Source organism: Brachyhypopomus gauderio, chromosome 17, assembly GCF_052324685.1.
Source record: "Brachyhypopomus gauderio isolate BG-103 chromosome 17, BGAUD_0.2, whole genome shotgun sequence".
NCBI classification, from domain to species: Eukaryota; Metazoa; Chordata; class Actinopteri; order Gymnotiformes; family Hypopomidae; genus Brachyhypopomus; species Brachyhypopomus gauderio.
In genome coordinates this window covers 2,014,175-2,034,507 of record NC_135227.1, presented here as the reverse complement: position 1 = coordinate 2,034,507, position 20,333 = coordinate 2,014,175, and the positions used below count along the sequence as shown (strand labels likewise).

At 49.7% G+C, this 20,333-nt stretch overlaps 1 protein-coding gene across 2 annotated transcripts; it reads left to right on the top strand.

The window, feature by feature from the left end:
- Positions 1-3,974: 3,974 nt before the first annotated feature.
- sptlc2a (serine palmitoyltransferase, long chain base subunit 2a) lies at positions 3,975-19,821 on the top strand. Of its 2 annotated transcripts, none has more exons than XM_076978298.1 (12): positions 3,975-4,184; positions 5,246-5,443; positions 5,915-6,069; positions 6,254-6,402; positions 6,690-6,814; positions 7,738-7,831; positions 9,381-9,486; positions 9,808-10,027; positions 10,195-10,321; positions 15,057-15,192; positions 15,287-15,415; positions 18,138-19,821. In XM_076978298.1, the coding sequence occupies exons 1-12, from the start codon at positions 4,083-4,085 to the stop codon at positions 18,142-18,144; spliced, it is 1,548 nt and encodes a 515-aa protein (XP_076834413.1). In that variant the 5' UTR covers positions 3,975-4,082; the 3' UTR covers positions 18,145-19,821. The 2 variants fall into 2 exon arrangements, with proteins under 2 accessions (XP_076834413.1, XP_076834414.1); XM_076978299.1 differs by lacking the exon at positions 3,975-4,184 and adding an exon at positions 4,281-4,560.
- Positions 19,822-20,333: the final 512 nt, after the last annotated feature.

Below are 20,333 nucleotides of genomic sequence, written 5' to 3'. Positions count from 1 at the left end.
ACAAATGTGAAGAAAGTTAAAGAACAGACTCTAGTGACCTGACCGTTAAAGCTCACTGTCTGAAGGCTGTTTCCTGCACAGAGTGCTTTTACTAATCGTCAAATGTAGATGAAAACATCCTGCTGCACACTGCTCGTTGGTAAGCCGCTTAGGAGCTCAGCAAAGTTCTCTCTATCTCTCCATATCTCCATCTCGCTATCGTAGGGGCCGAATGATGTCAGGGGTTGGTTATGAAACGTCTGACTTCACCTGGCTGAGCCGCTTCTATAATGGACCTGGTCTGACGACTTGATTCAGGCCATTACTCTCATTCCAGTCAAAATCAGTACAGATCCAATCGTCCTCTTGTTTGGCATTCAGCTCAGCGTGAAGGAGAGAAGGGCCCTTCTTAAGCTCCTCCAGAGGACAACAAGACAATCACCTGAATGATATCTGCAAACTGCGGTGATTTTAACAGTTTCACTGAGCTCCAAGGTTTCATTTCAAATATTTCAGTAAGGATCAGTCGTAACCTCTGTGGCAAAGTGACATTGGAGTTGGGCATAGGGAGAGTATAACCGAACCTCGTGTGCAGACAACACCAGTCCTGCTGTTTTTGTGCAGAAAGGCGAATTCTGCAGCGATGTCCTGCAGTGACACGTGAGCAGAAGCCCCTGCTAACATAGCACCGATGGTCAGTCCAGCGGGGGGGACAGTTGTGCCTGTTTGCATGCTTGAATTCTCCTTTCACACGTAACGGCTTTTTGTAAGCGTGCTTTGAGACGGAGGAGTTCTCGTTTTGCGGTGTGTCGCATGCGAGGGGGAGGAGAAACCGGCCGGTGCGATAGGGGCGTGAGTGGAATACTCATCATCATCATCATCATCATCACCAATCACGCGTCCCTGTCACAGCACACACCGCTCAATGCGACACACACAGCAAGGTGGCGTCTCCATCCTCTGCCCACACCCCAGGTTCCTCTGTCCTCAAACATCTCCGTATTAAATTTACACCTACAGCGCTAAATGAGCTCTTACAGCGATAATTTGTGTGCGACTAAATGTGTATAAACACCACAGCTGTTGGTCTGACATGGTCGTGTTCTACTGTCCACACGCAGAGGTGATGTTTGTGTGTGCTCAAGAAATTGCAGGCAAAAAAACTAGGACAGCCGTGACAGGAACGTATCTAACGTGAGCCCCATGTCCTACAGTGCTGGTGCTTGGATAGGAAATGATGTGGACATTTCTAAGAGCGCAGTGGATGGGTCGCAGCTCTTGAATGCAGTTAAGACGGGTCACATCCATTATACTGGGCCAAACGCACCTGACTGGAGAACGGAGGAACAGGTCTGAGATCAGACAGGGCTACATTATGAAGGTGTGACAGCGTGACTGAGCTGACAGCAGAGCTGACGTTCAGGAATGAGTATAAGGGTTGAGTTTGGCTAACACACCTTATCTCATCCTTCACCTCCTGACTGCAATGTGATCTAAGAGAATCTGTCTCTCTCTCTCTCTGTGTATGCAGGAACTCCGCATTTTCTCTCTCTCTCTCTTCAGGCAGGAGAAAGAATGAGAAACAAGACCGCAGACGTTATCCGCCTCCATCGCCACACTCGTGGGGAGACGTGCAAGAGATCGACAAAATCCCATCAAATGTTCAGCCAGCCCTGCACCGCAGAGGTGGTGCGGAAAAGCAAGGGCTCCCCCGCTGGTGTGCCAGTGTACGCGGCACACGACGCCCCCCCCCCCCCCCCCCCCCCCCCCGGACCTGTTTCACTCCCATCAGCCCCGTACCTCTTATCTCTGCCTTCCAGATGCACATTGGGAGAGAGGCTCCATAATTAGGTGGCGAGATCTCAGACTCCGATCGCTTTGCTGCGTTATCTCTCCTGACACCAATCTCCTTGAATGACATTCCACCCAAACGGTTATATAAACCCCAGTCCAGGATCAGTGTGAGAAGTCGATGCACCATGAGGGGTGGGAGTGGGGTGGGGGGGTACTCTCAGAGCCACTGAACGCCAGGGGCGAGTGAACCCAAACCCATACCCCCCCCCCCCCCCCCCCCCATCCCATCACTACCCCTCCTCCTTTTCTCTGGCCTTGTTTCTCCTTTTAATGAAACTCTGAGCTGCTTAGCGAGGATGAAGGAGTGAGAAAGATAACGGGTTTGTTTTTCGCTGTTTTGGGAGAGATCCGAGACTGAGTTGTTACAGCTGTGTTCGGCACGTCGCGGCAGAAGGTGCGATAGCTCCTGGATGAAAAGCTGCTGAAATGCTAGAAATCACGTATTTGCGCAAGAGGCTTTAGATACTGTAGGACTCGCTGGTGCCTTGCATGAAAATTTAAATCCACTCTACATTAGATGTGATTATTTTAAAGTAATAAGTAATGAAATTGTACAGCACGTAAGGATTTGAATCTATTTTCAGATTCAGGATCTTTATTGTCATTGTAACGATTACAATGAAAAGTGCAGACCTGTACAGTGGACATATAAAATTTTAAACAGGCGACAAAGAAGGAAAAGAGAAATATACAGAATAGCAATTTTAAAGATGTAAGTATGTAGGTTATTAGATATGTAGTGTCAAACAAGTGTCAATAAAATGTAAAGTTTACAGAGAAGTGTGCAGAGCTATGGATGCTTCCCAGTGGATACTGCACATTGATATATACTGCAGTTCGTTTAATGTGGCATATGGCATGACTTTTATTTACAGTGCATTCATAGCACTAACAGCTCTATTTATTGGTATTATGATTTAATATTAGTGTAATATTCTGAAAGGTATTATCTAAAGAAAGGTCTGATGCCAAGAAGGTCTGATGCTAGGAAGTTGGCCTGTGCTTTCAGCCTAGAACAGAAACCTTCAAATACACAAATAGGAAAATAATGTATGTCATTGTTAATAGATGTAGAGTTTAACACGGCCTTATCTCTCCTCGGCAGCAGGAGAGTGTGTTATTTGCTCGTCCTAGGCCTTTCTCCAGCAAGTTCACATTGACAATGAACCCATTATGTTAAAACAGGGACACGCCTCGAGGGATGGAGGTGGGGTTTGAGCCTGCTAAATCAGACGCGCATCTGAGGGGCAAAATTGTGGGTTTTGCATATGCTAGGGCCGCAGGTGTGTTGAGAGACAGCGTACGGGGTGTGTCCCCCCCCCACCTCCGTAAGGTCCGCTGGTGAGGAACCTGTCCAGGTGGTGATGTTGGAGGACAGCCTGCGCGCGCTTTGGGCTGAAGATCACCACTCCGACAAACGTCACACGGCTTCACGTGAACGTTTTAGACGTCTTCAAGGCTTCTTCGGGTTTCTTACTAGCCAGAACTTTCATTGGGTTTAAAATTTACGAGCGCAGTTGGGCCATAACTAGACAATATGAAGCATTTTTATATAATGTATAATATAATTTTATATAGCAATATAACTGGACAAGATGAAGCATTTTTATATAATGTATAATATAATTTTATATAACAATATAACTGGACAATATGAAGCATTTTATATAATGTATAATATAATTTTATATAACAGTATAACTGGACAATATGAAGCATTTTTACACGAGTCAACGAATAGGGAAAGCGACATGTAACGCATACCCCGTAAAAGACACAACTACTTTATCCATTCGTTCAGTAATCAAAAATGTACAACGAGGTCATTGAGATCAAAACGTTACTTGTTTTTTTTACATTGTTCACTTTACAAGGTTTCCTCGATTAGAGTCGCATTATTGATGCAAACATGGACTCGTACACTCTGTGTTGGACGCGAGGTTTAGTCCGTATGAACGGAGGCTCCACCTGGTACAGGTGCGCCCTGTGTGGTGTAGGACGTCCCACGTGTTCGCCGCAGAGATTACTCGAGTTCATCTACCCGGACCACGCCCCCTTCTGAGCGAGGCGCTGGAACGACGCTCTAGCCCCGCCCCGCCTCGAACACGCAGGGCAGCCATTGGCTGTGTTGATTTCCGGTATGCGCAGGGTGGAATTTCAGGTTTCCTGGTGGTGGTGGGGAAGCGCGATCGTCCGGCGCTCCGCACACGACTTCACCCCGAACCGCATGTGTGGTACCGCGGACCAGCATGACCGAGAGCGCGCTGAACGGGGCGAAACCGGGCCGGAGCGGCGCGGTGAAGACCCGCCACGGTCCGCAGCGGAGGTGCGGCGCCCTGGAGGACGAGAAGGTGCGGCCCGCCCCGGAGATCAGCCCGTCCGTGGGTCACGGTACCGGCGGCGTGTCCCGGCTCCGATAGTCCGGGATCCGGGACGGGACGGTGGGGGAGTTGGACATGCGTGTCGCGGGCTCTCAGATGAGCCCAAAACGGGTCGGTCCGGTTCGGCGGGGACGCGGTGGCACCAGGTGATCTGGTGACGGATCACTAACCGGCTTGATGAGATCTGAGTGTAGAAAGATGGAAAAGGAAAGTGTACCGTCTGCGGTACTTGGGGCGTCTGCGAGTTTGAATTGGGTCTGAGCAGTGTTGGTCCACAGTGCTCCAGGTAGTGGTTCCTTAATTTACATTCAAGCAACTGAGACTTCCCAGCTGTTTAAAATCTTAGGTATGTAAAAAAATCCCCAGGATACGGTGATTAACCGAAGATATGGAGGGTGCTCAAGGTGTCTGTCTGCTTTTGCTTTATATTTCAGTGGAGTTACCTGTTTGTGTGAAGACACATCATGTGATTTGTTATATTGTCCGCTTGGAGCTTCCGTGTATCTGTGTGTGTTGTTCAGGTCCAAATGTTTAACTCGTGATATACAGCGAAAGGACCGTGTGCCATGTAAAGGAAGTTAAACTGACTGCAGGTCTCACACATGACCCATTGCCTGGCTGGTATTTGTTAGGGGCATGACTGGTCACGTGCGACTCCAAGACACATGGTTTTAGGTTACTGGTTTAATGTGAAGGGCAAGGCAGGTACTTTTATTTTGTGCCGACACCATCCAAACGGGCCGAGTTCAGGCTCCTCACAGACTTTTATGAGTAGAAAGTTAAGGATGTGGGTAGCAGCCCGCCATTTGTATACTTAGATTCTTAGATAAGGCTTTCAAAAACTGGTTTAACCAAGATTAGTCTTGAACAATGATAGCATAGGCAGCATAGGAGTTATAAGTTGCTGAATCACATGCTATGATAATTTGGTGTACTTTACCCACAGTTGGAATGAGACCACCCCCCCCCCCCCTTATGTATTTAATATAGTAAACTTTATAAACAAATGGATGCGTTGCCTATGCTTATAGGTTCACCAGAAGACATGCAACAATGGCGGACTGTATGGCAAACCTTTCATTGAGACGTTTGAAGAGACTCCCTTGTTACTGGCCGTGCTTACATACATGGGCTATGGCATTCTTACTATCTTCGGATACCTGAGGGACTTCCTGAGGGACTGGAACATTGAAAAGTGCAACATTGCCACAGAAAGAGCGCAACAAAAGGTAACATCATCGCTTTTTCAAGTTGTAAAATGAAGATAACAAGGAAGAAGCTTTTCTTTCCCCCCTTTCTGGTCTTTATTGTAGTGCGTCTACACACTGTAAATAAAAGTTTTTTTTAGAATTGCTTTTGAGGGAGGGAGGGAGGGAGAGATAGAGAGAGAGAAGCCGATTTATCATGGAGAAGAATCTGTTGTTTTTGCTTCACGGTTAGACCTCTGAAGGCCCGAATATTGAAAACTATTTATATTGTGCTGTTTGAATTACATTCATACACATACATGCATATTTGTATATGTAAACATTTAAATGTGTATGTATAGAACGAAAGATAAAAAAAAAATTGCAATGTATATGTGTATATTTGTATAATATTTTATTTTGACTATTTTACTTTGAAACCTCAAGCCCAAAACAATAGTAGTGTTGTAATTTGAGTGTATGATCACCTTCAACAACTTCTTCTTCTTCAAGGATTTTGTCCCACTCTATCAAGACTTTGAGAATTTCTACAACCGCAATTTATACATGCGCATTCGGGACAACTGGAACCGGCCCATATGCAGCGTTCCAGGGGCCAAGATGGACCTGGTGGAGAGGGTCTCTCACGACTACAACTGGACGTTCAGGTGAGAGCACCTGTCTGGCAGTTGACGGCCAAGAGTGGGTGTGTTGGCGCTAGAGGCGTTTCCTGTGTCAGCCTCTAGATGGCGCAAGTTAAAAGTGCGGAGAAATCTCTTGGCTGAGTCACTTGCGCGTGTCAAAATGTAACTTTCGCCGGCGCTTGCCTAACGCCGCGTCCCCTCCCCACAGTCACACGGGTCGGGCGGTGAAAGACGTGATCAACATGGGCTCCTACAACTACCTGGGCTTCGCCGAGAACACGGGCCCGTGCACTGACGCGGTGGCAGAGGTCACCCAGGAATATGGGGTTGGAGTGTGCAGCACCCGGCGTGAGATGGGTGTGTACCCATAAACCCTAGTGCCCTTTAACCCTAGTGCCCATTAACCCTAGTGCCCATTAACCCTAATACTAGTAGACTGTAGTGCTATGACGAGACATCCCAACATCCCATCTATGTGATTAAAAGACACACAGTGTGTAACATTATGCCACAGACCCAACAGTTGCATCCCCAGACGTTCTGACTGTTTATGGTATTAAGTCAAGATGGCACTGGGGGTGCTTGCTCCTGGATAGCACGTCCTGAAACACGCTTTTGACTCTGCACCCCCTCTGTCTGTGTAGGTAACCTGGACAGTCATGAAGAACTGGAGAAGCTCACCGCAAGGTTTCTGGGCGTGGAAGCCGCAATGGTTTTTGGGATGGGGTTTGCCACCAATTCCATGAACATCCCAGCACTAGCTGGAAAGGTAATGTGTGAAAACCCGGCCTGTGACTGTCCGTTTTGTTCCATCACATACTGGAATTCTACTGTAGAAAGGTGTATTGTACTGTAGAAAGGTGTATTGTACTGTAGAAAGCTGTATTGTAACCTGCAGACAGCTGGTTATTCACAAGGATCTTCTACAACCGTTTGAGTTGAATAAACAAACACTTTTTTCCCCCCCATCATTAAATATTCATGTAGTATGTGGTCTCAGTACTCTGCCATTTCACACCTACATACATGAATGTAGTGTGTGTATGTATATTGTATGAAGTTTTCTACAGAATATGTGCATAGTCATAATCAAATCTGAAGGATTTTGCAACTTCCTTTCTTTGTACACATTGTGCTTTACGCAGTGATGCAAGACACAAATCTCGCAGTTCCTCACTTTGTGTCTGACACTAAAAATCTAAATCTTGCACTATAGGTATGGGGAAGAGAAACAACTCCACTCAAAGTGAAACTACCACTGATCTTTTACTCTAAAAAGACATTTTCAGTAACCGTCCCTAACTGCAGAATTTCAGAATCCTAACATTTGAAAATCATAAATGTTTTGTTCTGCGTTTTTTAACTTTCCGTTCCGTTGGCCAGTGACCTTACTGGTCTCACGCAGCATATGTGCGCCAGGTGTAGCCGGGATTCAGATGGCTAGAGTCTCAGCTGAAGGACACATCTCTGTGATTCTCTGCACCTCAGCAGGGTGGAACATTCCACACAGCCCGTTTTCGTGTTTGATTAATACTCTTTCCTAGAGTTATTTCCATTTTGGTTGTTTTGATAGAACTGCGTGGCCGTTCAAACGCCCAACTCTCCAATGTACTTCATATAAATATTTCCCCGTGTTCTAAGCTGTGTGTGTTTACCCTGTGAGTTGACGTTGTTTCTCTTGTGTGGGGCCAGGGCTGTCTGATTCTGAGTGATGAGCTGAACCACACCTCTCTGGTCTTGGGAGCCCGTTTATCTGGCTCGACCATCCGGGTCTTCAAGCACAACAGTGAGTTTGCGACACATCAGCGTTTTATTTATTTATCTCTCTCCCCCCAGTTTTGTTAGGTTTAGATAGGCTTAAGTGTAAGGGGGGGGGCTCTTTCCTCCTGTGCCACATGGCTTCAGAACTGATAGGATGGACACTCCCTCTAGAGAATGCATTGACCTCCGGGTCTCCCCAAACTAGCCTCTATGCTAACAAACTTCTAAAGGTGTTGATTTAGATTCTGTGTAAATATAGTATTGTAAATCTTTTGAATGTCCCAGACTCAAAAGAGACATTTGCTCAATAGGGGAGTTTATCTCTTTAAAGGGACCATTTGAGTTCATTATTTTTCATTCACACACGCACACACCCCTGATACCACTCACCTCCACAACTCTTATTCACCTCACGTCTGATGTGTTGACACAGCAGGATGAACTCCTTGGTCAGGCTCCAACGTAAACAAGCATACCGGCACACCTCTACCTCCACCAGGCCCTGGGGCGCTTTAGCTTAGCCGCGTCGGCCGTGCCGGCCACTGACCCCACCCCCTCCCCATCCAGCCACACACTCCACGGTAATAGATTTTGCATGACACTGATTCTGGATCAGATCTAAGTCTCTGCGTTGGCATTGTCAGTTGGGGCTGAAAGTATTGCCTCTCTGTAGGCTGTCTAGACGAGCGGAGCCGGGCGGGGTTTGCCCTCCCACTGGCCCGCTTTGACATTCACACACCCCTCTGAACGTCGAAGCCTTTCTGAAGGTCCAGCGATGGCCCATGAATACGAATTTTGTCACTGGAAAGGTCGTCCGCTGCACGGTGATTTAGCAACGTTATGCTAAATGGCACGCTTAAACTGTCACTTTGAACAGATAATGGTCATGGATTGTAAACGGATTTGTAAATTGATGGAAAACTGAAGAGGGATGTGTAGTGCGACGTGTTCCCTGCACCGTAACGGAGATGACTTCTGTCTGTCGTGTCCTGAAGTACCTGCCCTCCTGCCTCTCTGCTGTCCTGTCGCGTCGGTTTACCAAGCCTGGGTTTGTTTGTTCGTTCAGACCAATAATGTCTGTCTGAGGTAAATTTCAAGAACATGGAACATTCTTGGTTTAGCCAGGGTTGTGCTGATGTTGGACACTCCAGCTCAGGGATGTGGTGCTGTGTAAATGTTAAAAACCAGTTAACATTTACATATATTGCCATGTGTGGGTGTGTCTGTGTGTGTGTGTGTGTGTGTGTGTGTGTGTGTGTGCTTGCTCCTCACATTCTCCTCACGTTTTTTTTTTTTTGGGGGGGGGGGGGGGGGGGGGTTTAACCAAAAATGTTTGGTTAAACTAATGTTGTAAAATGCAGTGTACAACATTTGTGATGGTATTCCCACCCCGAACCACCTGGGGTGTGTGTTTGGTCAACAAATAGGTCACTTTGGCCGACTGACTTGTGAATTTCTGGATTCCTTTGGAGAATGCCACACTTCTGTGTGTGTGTGTGTGTGTGTGTGTGTGTGTTGGCTGTGTTTGAAGCTCTGAGTTCAGTGTCGTCGTTTGTCTCTGCCCTCCACCTCAGACATGCAGAGTCTGGAGAAGCTGCTTCGAGACGCCGTAGTGAACGGGCAGCCTCGCACACACCGACCCTGGAAGAAGATCCTCATTCTGGTGGAGGGGATCTACAGGTGACCCCATGACCCTCCTAAACCTGCCTCACATCACACACACAATGTGATTGGTGGGCAAAGAGTACCGCCTCCTTGTGAAGAGGTTTCCTGATTGCTTAATGGGTTCACATTTTTGGTTGCTGGTCTTGGCACCCAGGACAACAGATTTATTTGATTATTTATTTGATTTACTGGCTGCCAGTAGAGACAGTTTAGTCAGAATTCTTAACAGAACAAAGTTTAAAATTTAGATCGCACTGTCTCACCTGCGCTGTGACCCCTGACCCCACCCACCCCTCCTTCCGGGCGGCGATCACTGATTGGCCGTCGTCTCCGCAGCATGGAGGGCTCCATCGTGCGCTTGCCTGAGATCATCGTCCTGAAGAAGAAGTACAAAGCCTACCTGTACCTGGACGAGGCGCACAGCATCGGTGCCCTGGGGCCCCACGGCCGCGGGGTGGTCGACTACTTCGATCTGGACCCCACCGACGTGGACATCATGATGGGGACGTTCACCAAGAGCTTCGGGGCAGCTGGTGGTTATATCGGCGGGAGGAAGGTACACGGCATAACGTAAAGAAAGCTTATCGAATGTAGCTCGAATGTAGTGTAACTGTAACGTGAAAAAGTTCAAATTTCAAAAAGTTCGTATGTATAGTGCGTCATTCCTGCGGGGGTTGCGAGCCCTGAAGAACTCTGCTGTTCTCTGTCCCCGACCTCGTACAGGAGCTGATGGACTACCTGCGCTGTCACTCCCACAGCGCCGTGTACGCCACCTCCATGTCCGCTCCGGTGGCGGAGCAGATCATCACTTCTATGAAGTGCATTATGGGAGAGGACGGAACCACGATAGGTAAGAGTCCCAGAGCCAGCTCCCCTCTGCAGAGCTCCTGTCAATATTGCCTTTTGGACACAAGGGGGCAGTGTGTATTCAGGAAAGAAGGCCTGGTGCAGTCCTGTCACTTATTGACCTTCTTGCAGATGAAGGATCTACCACTACTACTACTATTGCATCTAATAGTAATAACAATACTACTGTTAATACTGCTAATACACCTGTACAACTACTACTATTACTAACAGTAATATTAATGATGGTGACAGTTGTAGTAGTTGTATACAATTAGAAATTTGAATCCTGGTGGTTCAGCCATGCTGCCCCCCCCCCCCCCTCCGGTTCTCTCACGCTTTTCCTCTCTGTGTACTCACATAATCAAGCTAACGAAAATGCACGCACTGTCAAAGTTTACTGGTCGTTTGAAGGCTTTATTGACTGTTTTATTGTCGAATGAAAACACAGTGCTCTGGTTTATTTGCTCAAGATGCTGTGTGTATGCTTGGACTCGAATCAGAAATGAGTATTTCTCTCTGTCTTTGAAGTTGGGGGGGAGGGGGGGGGCTGTTGCATTTTTTTCTTCTTTGTGCAATTTTCCACCACTCGTGAAAAAAAGACTGATTACCTCAGCAGATGTACAGACGGCGTCCAGGTAAAATATTTAGCTCGGAGTTTAGGCTTCAGGAAATGTGTTAACACTTACCCACAAGGCTCGGGCGAGCCGCTCCGTCGAACGCACACGGAGCCTGTTCTCCCGCTCTCGACGCGGGCGGCTGGCCAAACGGGCCCTCCCCGGCCAAACGGGCCGAGCTGGCAGTGTCTGGGTGGGAGATCCTGGTGTCCGTCCCAAAGCAGGTCCTCCTGCCCCGTCGTCCTGGCCGACCGCGAGTCCTCCCCATGATGGAGATCTGACAGGAGCACTCAGGAACCAGCCACGCGTGCTTGAGGATCAGTCACCGTATGACGGAAAAGCTCTCCAAGATGTTCTCCAAGATCCTGCAGGCCCAGGAGCTCCTGAAGAGCCTCACGCTCAGTTAGAGGACCGTTTCCTGAAGGATTTGTGGGCGGCTGTATACGGTGGCTCATTTAGGACACACACACACACCCCACCCACTTAACTAAAAACGTCTTACAGGTGCATTTGATAGGTGTACGGTTACAGGCGGCAACACATCTGTTGCCATGCACAGTTCGTCGCAGCGTGACAAAAGGCTAGTGTCAGACTACAAGGCGTTTCTAATGGAAACACTGCTGTAATAAACTGGAGCTTCCCATCACCATGGAGACGATATTCCCGTATTTCCACTAGAAGAACTAATAATAGTCAGTAATCCGTTTGTTTGTTTTTAATTTGTTGAGCAAAATTCCTGACATATTTAACATAAGTCGTCCAATACTTTTTCGACATCATGCCAGCGTGAGTAATGGCCTTACCGCAATAAAAGCTGGAGCACATTTAATTGTTGCGTTGGGGAGGGGGGGTGGCTTGCAGTTCGGAGAACGGCGTAATAACGGGTTGCCGATTAACTAATGACATCATTACAGATTAACTTATTTTGGAGCATCTGTGAGAGATTACATGGGAGACGAGAAGTGTGTGTGTGTGTGTGCGTGCGCTGGTGTGTGTGTTTTAGCAGGAGTAGGGGGAGGTTGTGGCAGAAAGAAAACTAATCAAGCAAAGGTCAGGGAGGTGGACACCCCGTGGGAGTGCCCCCCCCCTCAGACGTGGGCACCGGCCAGCCCCAGACCCTCACGGCATACACACAGCCCCACACACTCACCACACCGATGACTTGTGCAGACGAATCACTTCCAGTGTTTGTTCACCGTGAATTAATTGTAGTCCTTTTTTAGAAGCGCTTGTGCGGTAAGATTTATGTCGGGGGTCCAAACGGGCCGAAGTGAAATTGTAAAGAGCGTTCAGAGTTGGTATTGGCCCCGAGCTCCGTATTTGAATAACACCAGGCCGCTTCCACCACCTCTGTGACGCTTCAAGTCGATTTTCGAGTCGATTTGACGTCAACCGTAAACGTGTTTTCGCGTCTCCGTGTGCGCCGCTAACCCAGTTGTTACGTTGGCGTCACGTTTGCTTTGGAGAACCTGTGTAGCTTTTGGTCACTTGCGTGCTGTTTGACTTCGTCATCAGAGCCAAGGGCCCAGTCTTTGGTGTGGGTTTGATGCTTGTTTGCTAACATGTGAAGTCAGGATTGGGCAGCTAACATCTGCTCTGCACTTTTCGGGCTAGTTTCCCAGATATGGATCGAGCCTCTCGAACCTCCCGCTTTATGGTCATTGATTTCTCAAGTTGTCTCTTCAGTCCTGGGTTGTGGTTTACCCTCAACTAGAGACCTGGGGAAGAGAGTTTATCTGAGCCCATTGTTGAGCCTGCATGCCCCTGTGTGTGCACAGGAGGTCTTGACAAATATTGGGGATGCATCTTTGTCTAAAGGAGTTGACCTGCTTGGACAGAGTACACTATCAGATGTTTTAAGTGTTTGAGTGGATTTGCACACAATCCATGGATAAGATTACTGTTTTTTTTCTTCTGAATTACTAATGTGTGACCCAGTAAACACCCAGTAAATTGTCATTTGGAAACGTTTCTAGGGCATCGGTCTAGGTTCAATCAAGAAGGGTATTTTGAATTCGACACCATCTGTCTGGAAAAAAAGAAACTGCTCATCGTTTGAGCTGAAGCCCTGATCGGGCCGTGACCCACCAGGGCTGAAGAGGGCGATGAAGGTAGCCGCCTGGAAAGTGTGCGGATCCTGGCGGTGCCCTGATCTGGGCTGGGCCCTGTGGGCAGGAGAGCACCTCCACAGCCCTCCTCATGGGTGTTTGTACTTATCTCTCCCGTTCAGATGAAGAGGAAGTGAAGAGGAACAGGCGTTCTCAAAAGTGGGAAGCACCCCCCCCCCCCACCCTCCTCCACCCACATCTGGAAGCTCTTTCAGACTCTCTCTGTCCTTTTTTCTCGCTTCAAATCCTCCAGCCCAGGGTCTGGAAGGAGTTATGGAGGGGTGTGCATTGTGAAACTAGCTGTTGAAAGGCTACCCCAGAAAGATTTACTTTGGAGAGCCCTTCTCCACCCCTGCACACACCCCCTCCACCCCACCCTCTCCCCCACCCAACCCCCCCACCTCCTGGAGGATCTGCTCGTTGACTGAAGGGCTCGGAGTCCGGCAGTTTGAGTTCCTCTCAAGTCTTATTGCTTTCAGATGCTCCTTTTGCGCGCCGATCGTTCCGCCGGGGCGGTTCGTGTTAGCCGATCGGCCGCCTCCTTGCGGAAGTGGTGCGGCGTATTGAGGGCCCTCGTAGGGACGGTGCGCCAGAGAGGCCGTAATCGCCCGCCCTCGCGCCTGTTGGCGGAAGTGGGCGCCGTTTACACCTGTCTCAGCGCGCAACGCGGCGGTAGCTCTCCGACTATAGGCTGGTTGGTGTTTTGGGGGCTGACAGGAGGAGGGGGGGTGTGTTACCCATCAGAGGCGCCAAAGCCCGGCGGGACGACTGGGAACAGCTTCGGCTGTAATTCCTTGAGCTGGGCGGGGGAGGGGAGGCTTGAGGCTCGGACCCTGGAGAGAGGCCCAGAGAAGCCTTCCATCGAAACACGGCGTTTATCATTACAAGTTGGGCCGCCTTTGGTGCTTTACCACAAAACTGGGTGACCCGGTCATGACTTGTGTAGCTGGCTTTACCCGTCAAGCCCTAGTTTACAGAGGGGGGTGAGGGCGGTTATGGGAAACGAGTGGGTTTCCCAGTGGCCTGCGTCACTGCGGGTCCTGTAGGCCCTTTCCGTTACCCCGTCCCGACCGGAGTCGCTTTCTGATTCCCGTTTCAGTGAAATGCTGCGTTCTGTAAAGCGTCCCAGCCTGCAGGCCCCCAGATGGTGAGCTTTCACCGCCAAGAACGTCTGATGCAACCGTCCTGAGTGCCGTACTCGAGAGGGGTGCATTGTGGGGCAGGAAGGGGCAACGCGTGGCTGCACAACCGCTTGTGACACACCTCTTTTATTATCACTCGTCCGTCCGATGCTTTGGTCGACCAAAGCCCTCCACCCACTTCCGCTTCGTCGTCATGGCAGTGCACACTAGGCAACGTGGCCCATGAGCGAGAGTCTCCTGAACGAACACGTCGCTCCCCGCAAGCGCCCCCCCCCCCCCGGCGAGCGCAGACAAGCTCCCCTAAACAGGCCGTTTCCTAAGGGGGTGTTTTACGCACAGCGCATTTCTAACGCCGTCCAGTCACACTGCGGTGTGTGGCGCGGCCCCTCCTCCCCCGAGAGCCCCGCCCCTGAGGGCGTGACGCACACTGCCTGGGTTCGTTCGATTGCCATCTCCCTGGCACAACCTTAAATGGAGATAAAGCGTGATAAAATCCTCACACTGGAAGTACGAGCAGTAAACATCTCGGCCCTCTCTCGACCTGCCAAAGGTCCCATGACATCACAGGAGAATCTTACAAAGACGTATAAACGCAGCAGGTATGAACCCTTCCTCCTTTAACGGTGTGGCCGCCGCTGCCTTAGCCATCACTCTAGTGCGAAGATCGAGTTTATAGTTCAGCTGCTCTGGTTTCCTATTAACTGTAATAACGGGGCCTGTGGATTGGTAACTTTAATTGTCTGATCTCATGAAAGGACTGTGGAAAAAGAAGATTAACGCCAAGTCAAAGGGTTTTTTTTTTGCCCCCCCGAAAGCTTCAGGTTTTGAAATCTTTGTTTGTGTGTGTGTGTGTACACATTTGTTCATTCCAGGCAGAGACCGAATTCGACAGCTGGCTGAAAACACCAGCTACTTCCGTCAGGGTTTACAGGACTTGGGCTTCATCATCTACGGCAACAAGGACTCCCCGGTCATCCCCATGATGCTGTACTTACCTGCTAAGATCGGGTGAGCGCTGCCCACGTGACAACACGCATGTGCAATAGCTGTATATTTTTTACAGGAATAGGGAAGAGCTGTGTGTGTATATGTGTGTGTCCAGGGCGTTTGGTCGGGAGCTGTTAAAGAGGAATATCGGTGTGGTGGTAGTGGGTTTCCCTGCCACTCCCATCATAGAGTCCAGGGCTCGGTTCTGTGTGTCTCAGCCCACACCAAAGAGATGCTGGACAGGAATCCCCCTCACCCTCCATATTCCCTGCTACCTCACCCCACACCCCACCTACACCTCCACCCTCCACATCACCCACCTACACCCTCACCCTCCACATCCCCCTCCCCACCACCCTCACCCCCAAACCCCCACCTACCACCCACACCCCCCATTCCCCACCTACACCCTCACCCCCACCCCACCCACACACACCACCACACCCCACCACCCCACCCCCAACCCCCACCACACCCCACCCCCACATTCCCACACCCTACACCCACCCCACCCACCCAACCCCACCCCACCATCCCCCACCTACACCCTCACCCCCCAATCCCCCCACACCCCACACCCACACCCCCACCCTCCACATTCCCCCACCCACACCCTCCATACTCCCCACCCTACACCCCACCACACCCACCACCTCACCCACCACCCCCAACCCTCCACACCCTCACCCACCACACCCCACCCACCCCACCCTCACATCCCCACCAACACCCTCACCCTCCATATTCCCCACCTACACCCTCCACCACCATTCCCACACCCACCCCTCACCTCATCCATATTCCCCACCTACACCCTCACCCTCCATATTCCCCACCTACACCCTCACCCTCCACATCCCCCACCTACACCCTCACCCTCCATATTCCCCACCTACACCCTCACCCTCCATATTCCCCACCTACACCCTCACCCTCCACATCCCCCACCTACACCCTCACCCTCCATATTCCCCACCTACACCCTCACCCTCCATATTCCCCACCTACACCCTCACCCTCCACATTCCCTCCTACACCCTCACCCTCCATATTCCCCACCTACACCCTCACCCTCCATATTCCCCACCTACACCCTCACCCTCCACATTCCCCACCTACACCCTCACCCTCCACATCCCCCACCTACACCCTCACCCTCCATATTCCCCACCTACACCCTCACCCTCCACATTCCCCACCTACACCCTCACCCTCCACATTCCCCACCTACACCCTCACCCTCCACATTCCCCACCCACACCCTCCACATTCCCCACCTACACCCTCACCCTCCACATTCCCACCTACACCCTCACCCTCCACATTCCCACCTACACCCTCACCCTCCACATTCCCACCTACACCCTCACCCTCCACATTCCCCACCTACACCCTCACCCTCCACATTCCCCACCTACACCCTCACCCTCCACATTCCCCACCTACACCCTCACCCTCCACATTCCCCACCCTCACCCTCCACATTCCCACCTACACCCTCACCCTCCACATTCCCCACCTACACCCTCCATATTCCCCACCTACACCCACCCTCACCCTCCACATTCCCCACCTACACCCTCACCCTCCACATTCCCCACCCTCACCCTCCACATTCCCACCTACACCCTCACCCTCCACATTCCCCACCTACACCCTCCATATTCCCCACCTACACCCTCACCCTCTACATTCCCCACCTACACCCTCACCCTCCACATTCCCCACCTACACCCTCACCCTCCACATTCCCCACCTACACCCTCACCCTCCATATTCCCACCTACACCCTCACCCTCCACATTCCCCACCTACACCCTCACCCTCCACATTCCCCACCCTCACCCTCCACATTCCCCACCCTCACCCTCCACATTCCCCACCCTCACCCTCCACATTCCCCACCTACACCCTCACCCTCCACATTCCTCCACCTTCCTCAGTCACCCAACACCCAGTCCACCTTAAGCAGCGGTAGCTGCTGCTTCTGTACAGCCTCACACACCAGTGTCTCACCGAACACATCCAGCATCTCAGACTGGTCGTGTTAATCACGCCCCCATCCTGCGGACCAGGCCACAGACTCGAGAAGCGTGCAGAAGAAAGTGTAGCGTTCTTCATACGTACCGAGTGCTCTCAGGACGGCAAGAACGAAGGTGGTTTATTTTTTCTTTCTCCCTTGAGAAACGAGCGCACACCACGAGCTTCGACTCATAACCGAGTTCAGGCCCCAGTCCATCGGCCCTCTGAAGTTTAGTGTCTCTAACTTGATACACCCTCTTTGTTTGAATGCAATTACTGATAAAGGAATGCGAGGCTCCCTCTTCAAAGCGTGCTGCGCCGTAAATTAATTGACAGTGTCTGTTCTCGGCAGCCCGCGGTCGAGGGGTTTACATAAGACGTGCCTGCTGCAGGGGTCTGCTCTGGCAGGAGATCAAAGAGCATCTTAATCTGCCTCCCCAAGGACTCCTGATTTTAACCATGCTGAAAAGCGCTCCGGCCTGTGCCCCCCTCCACACACACACACACACACACACACACACACCCTCCGCGCTGAGAAAACAGGGCCGACTTTGATGCCACCGGTTTATCGCGACCGCGCGTCCTTCAGCGTGCCTGCGAGATGTTTTTGTGCAGCTCCTCGCTGGTCTACACGGAGGCTCTAGGCAGGTTTGAGAAGACACCATAGTCCAACCGGTAGAGGCTCGGGATATCAATTATTGTATCGCTTACTGTGATGTATGTTCCAGCCTTTCATGTGTTTTGCTGCTGTCTGCTAATGATCCTCTCGCGGTATTTATGAAATTTCTCAATTGTTTTCTTTGTAAGTCTGTTTTTTTTTTTTTGTGGCGTCGGAGGAGGGGGTGGGTTGAACCGTCGTGTCCCGCCGAGCGCACCGCGACTGCGGCTTCCCGGCGGGACATTGCGGGATACCGCAGGACTGAACCCCTGTGTCTGCTCCGCAGGCCCTGAGTGCCATCAGCGAGGTGGGAGACGTGCTACGACTGAAGTACTTCCTGTCCAGGCTCCACCCCCCCTCCACCCTCCAGCGACACCTCGACGACCCCACGTACGAGGAGTGTGAAGACTGACCATGACCCGGTCCCACCCAAACCTGCACTATTTGTCTTGAGATTCAGTCAACCACATAATAAATGCCATCCTTATTTTTTTATGTTTGTTTTTTTTTTTTTTTTTTTTATTTAAGTTTCTCATAACACTAATGTAATTTCTTATCTGGCATTCTGATGTGACTTCTGTCCTTAATTCATCATAACATTTATTCTGGAGGAAGGAAGTTCTTTAAATTCTTCACTGCCAACCACAAGAGGCTTTGGACCGCTTATGTGCTTGCTAATGCCATGTGGAACTGTGGCTCTCATTCTTGTTTGGGGAGGGGGGGGGGTGTTTGTCTGTTTGTTTTCTTTCTTTTCCTTGCTCACAGAAAGCATCTTTTTTGAATAAGGGGCACCAGACTAGTGGGGAACACATTATTAGTCCCAGAGATGTTGGCTTGAGAAAGCTGCTCTTGTTTGTCCTGATTGCTTTGTAATATATTTCCTCTGCCACACCAGTTCCAGAACAAGATCCCCACAGCTCTGATTTCTCCTCGTTCACACCTCCACGCTTTTGTGATTCACACAGAGAGCCGAAGTCTTCCTTGTCGGGGTTTTTTTTTTTTTTTGCATCTGTTTATTTTCTTTGCAGAGACCCCAGCCACGACAGACCGAACATGTTCGTGCCTATGAATATCCATCACATTTTCATCTCGCGGAAGAAAAAAATTGTGCACAGCAATATAACCTAAGATCTATCACGTTCCACTTCAGGAAAGCGTTTTCAGAAGCTTGCACATGTGTTGGTAGAAAGGCCTCCTGTGTAGGATTCTGTTGCAATGAATTCTGTTAAATGAACTTGTGTTCATCCATTTTAGATGAATTGTTCCTGCTCTAGAGTTCTTAAGTACAAGTACAATGTCATGAATTACTGTTCTTACCCATTCCACCACCAATCTTGATTTATATGCTGTGACCACAGATGTAAGTCTTAGGGGGCTATTTTGTTTCATTTTGTACCATTTCCTTTGGCCATAATTTGACCTTGTTTGTATCAGGAAACTTAAAACCTGCTTTGTGCTTTCTTTAATGCTCCTCTTCGTGGGTCTTCAATGTATGTATATATTTATTTATTATTAATGTTGTCCTAATCACTTGGAAATCGATCCCCACGGCGGCAGCTCCAGACGTCCCGAGAAGCGCGTGTGTTTGCGCGTGCCCGCGCCTTCTGTAGTCACTACTGATGCGCGTTCTCGTGTCGTCTGTAACCCTTCACGGGCACGAATGATATCATCACTGAAGCAGCTGGTTTACGGTAAACGGTGCTGAAACGAACACGCTGCGATTCGGTTTGTTAGCTTTTGATGTTCGCGTTGATTCAGAATCCAGGTCGTTCGTCGGTTTCATCCCTGTTGAATCTTTTGGCGGTTTGCTGATCATATCCCGACGTTTCATCTGTCATGTCCCACTTCCTTTAAATCAAAAGGACAAAATTGTAAAACATATTCTTCATATTCATTTTTACATAAATATAAAAATCTCAAATTTGTTAACGTTATATTACAAAATAAAAGTTCTGTATTTTTCATAAGGGCGACTGTATGAAGAAGTGTGTTCAGTAAGTGATGAAGGAATGAAGTGACCACTAAAATAATGTTTGATTTCTTATTTTTTATTTTTATGCGCACACTTCCCAGGAAGAAATGAGATCTCCTGTTTTGTTTCCATACCTGTGGTCCCCACAGTACCGCAGCCCTGAAATGAGTGTGTGCCGGGTGAGACGCTGCGTTGCACACCCTATGATAACCTCTTTGGATCGGAGTGCATTGTGGGATTTGTAGTACGACTGAGAATGTTTCGCTCCCGTGAGGACAATTAAAATATTTGGACTAAATTTATGGGCGTTTATTCCACTGATTCAGCCTACAGACGCACGTCTATCACAAATGTCTAAACTACGATGAAACTGAAGGTGTAATCACACACACACGACAGGGTCGCAGTGATGCACGGTCGGCACATTTTCACATCATATGAATCATCTGGCACTGTGCTGTGATTGTCCTGCTACCCCTCGTGCTCCGCACTGTCAGTGCAGGACGGTAT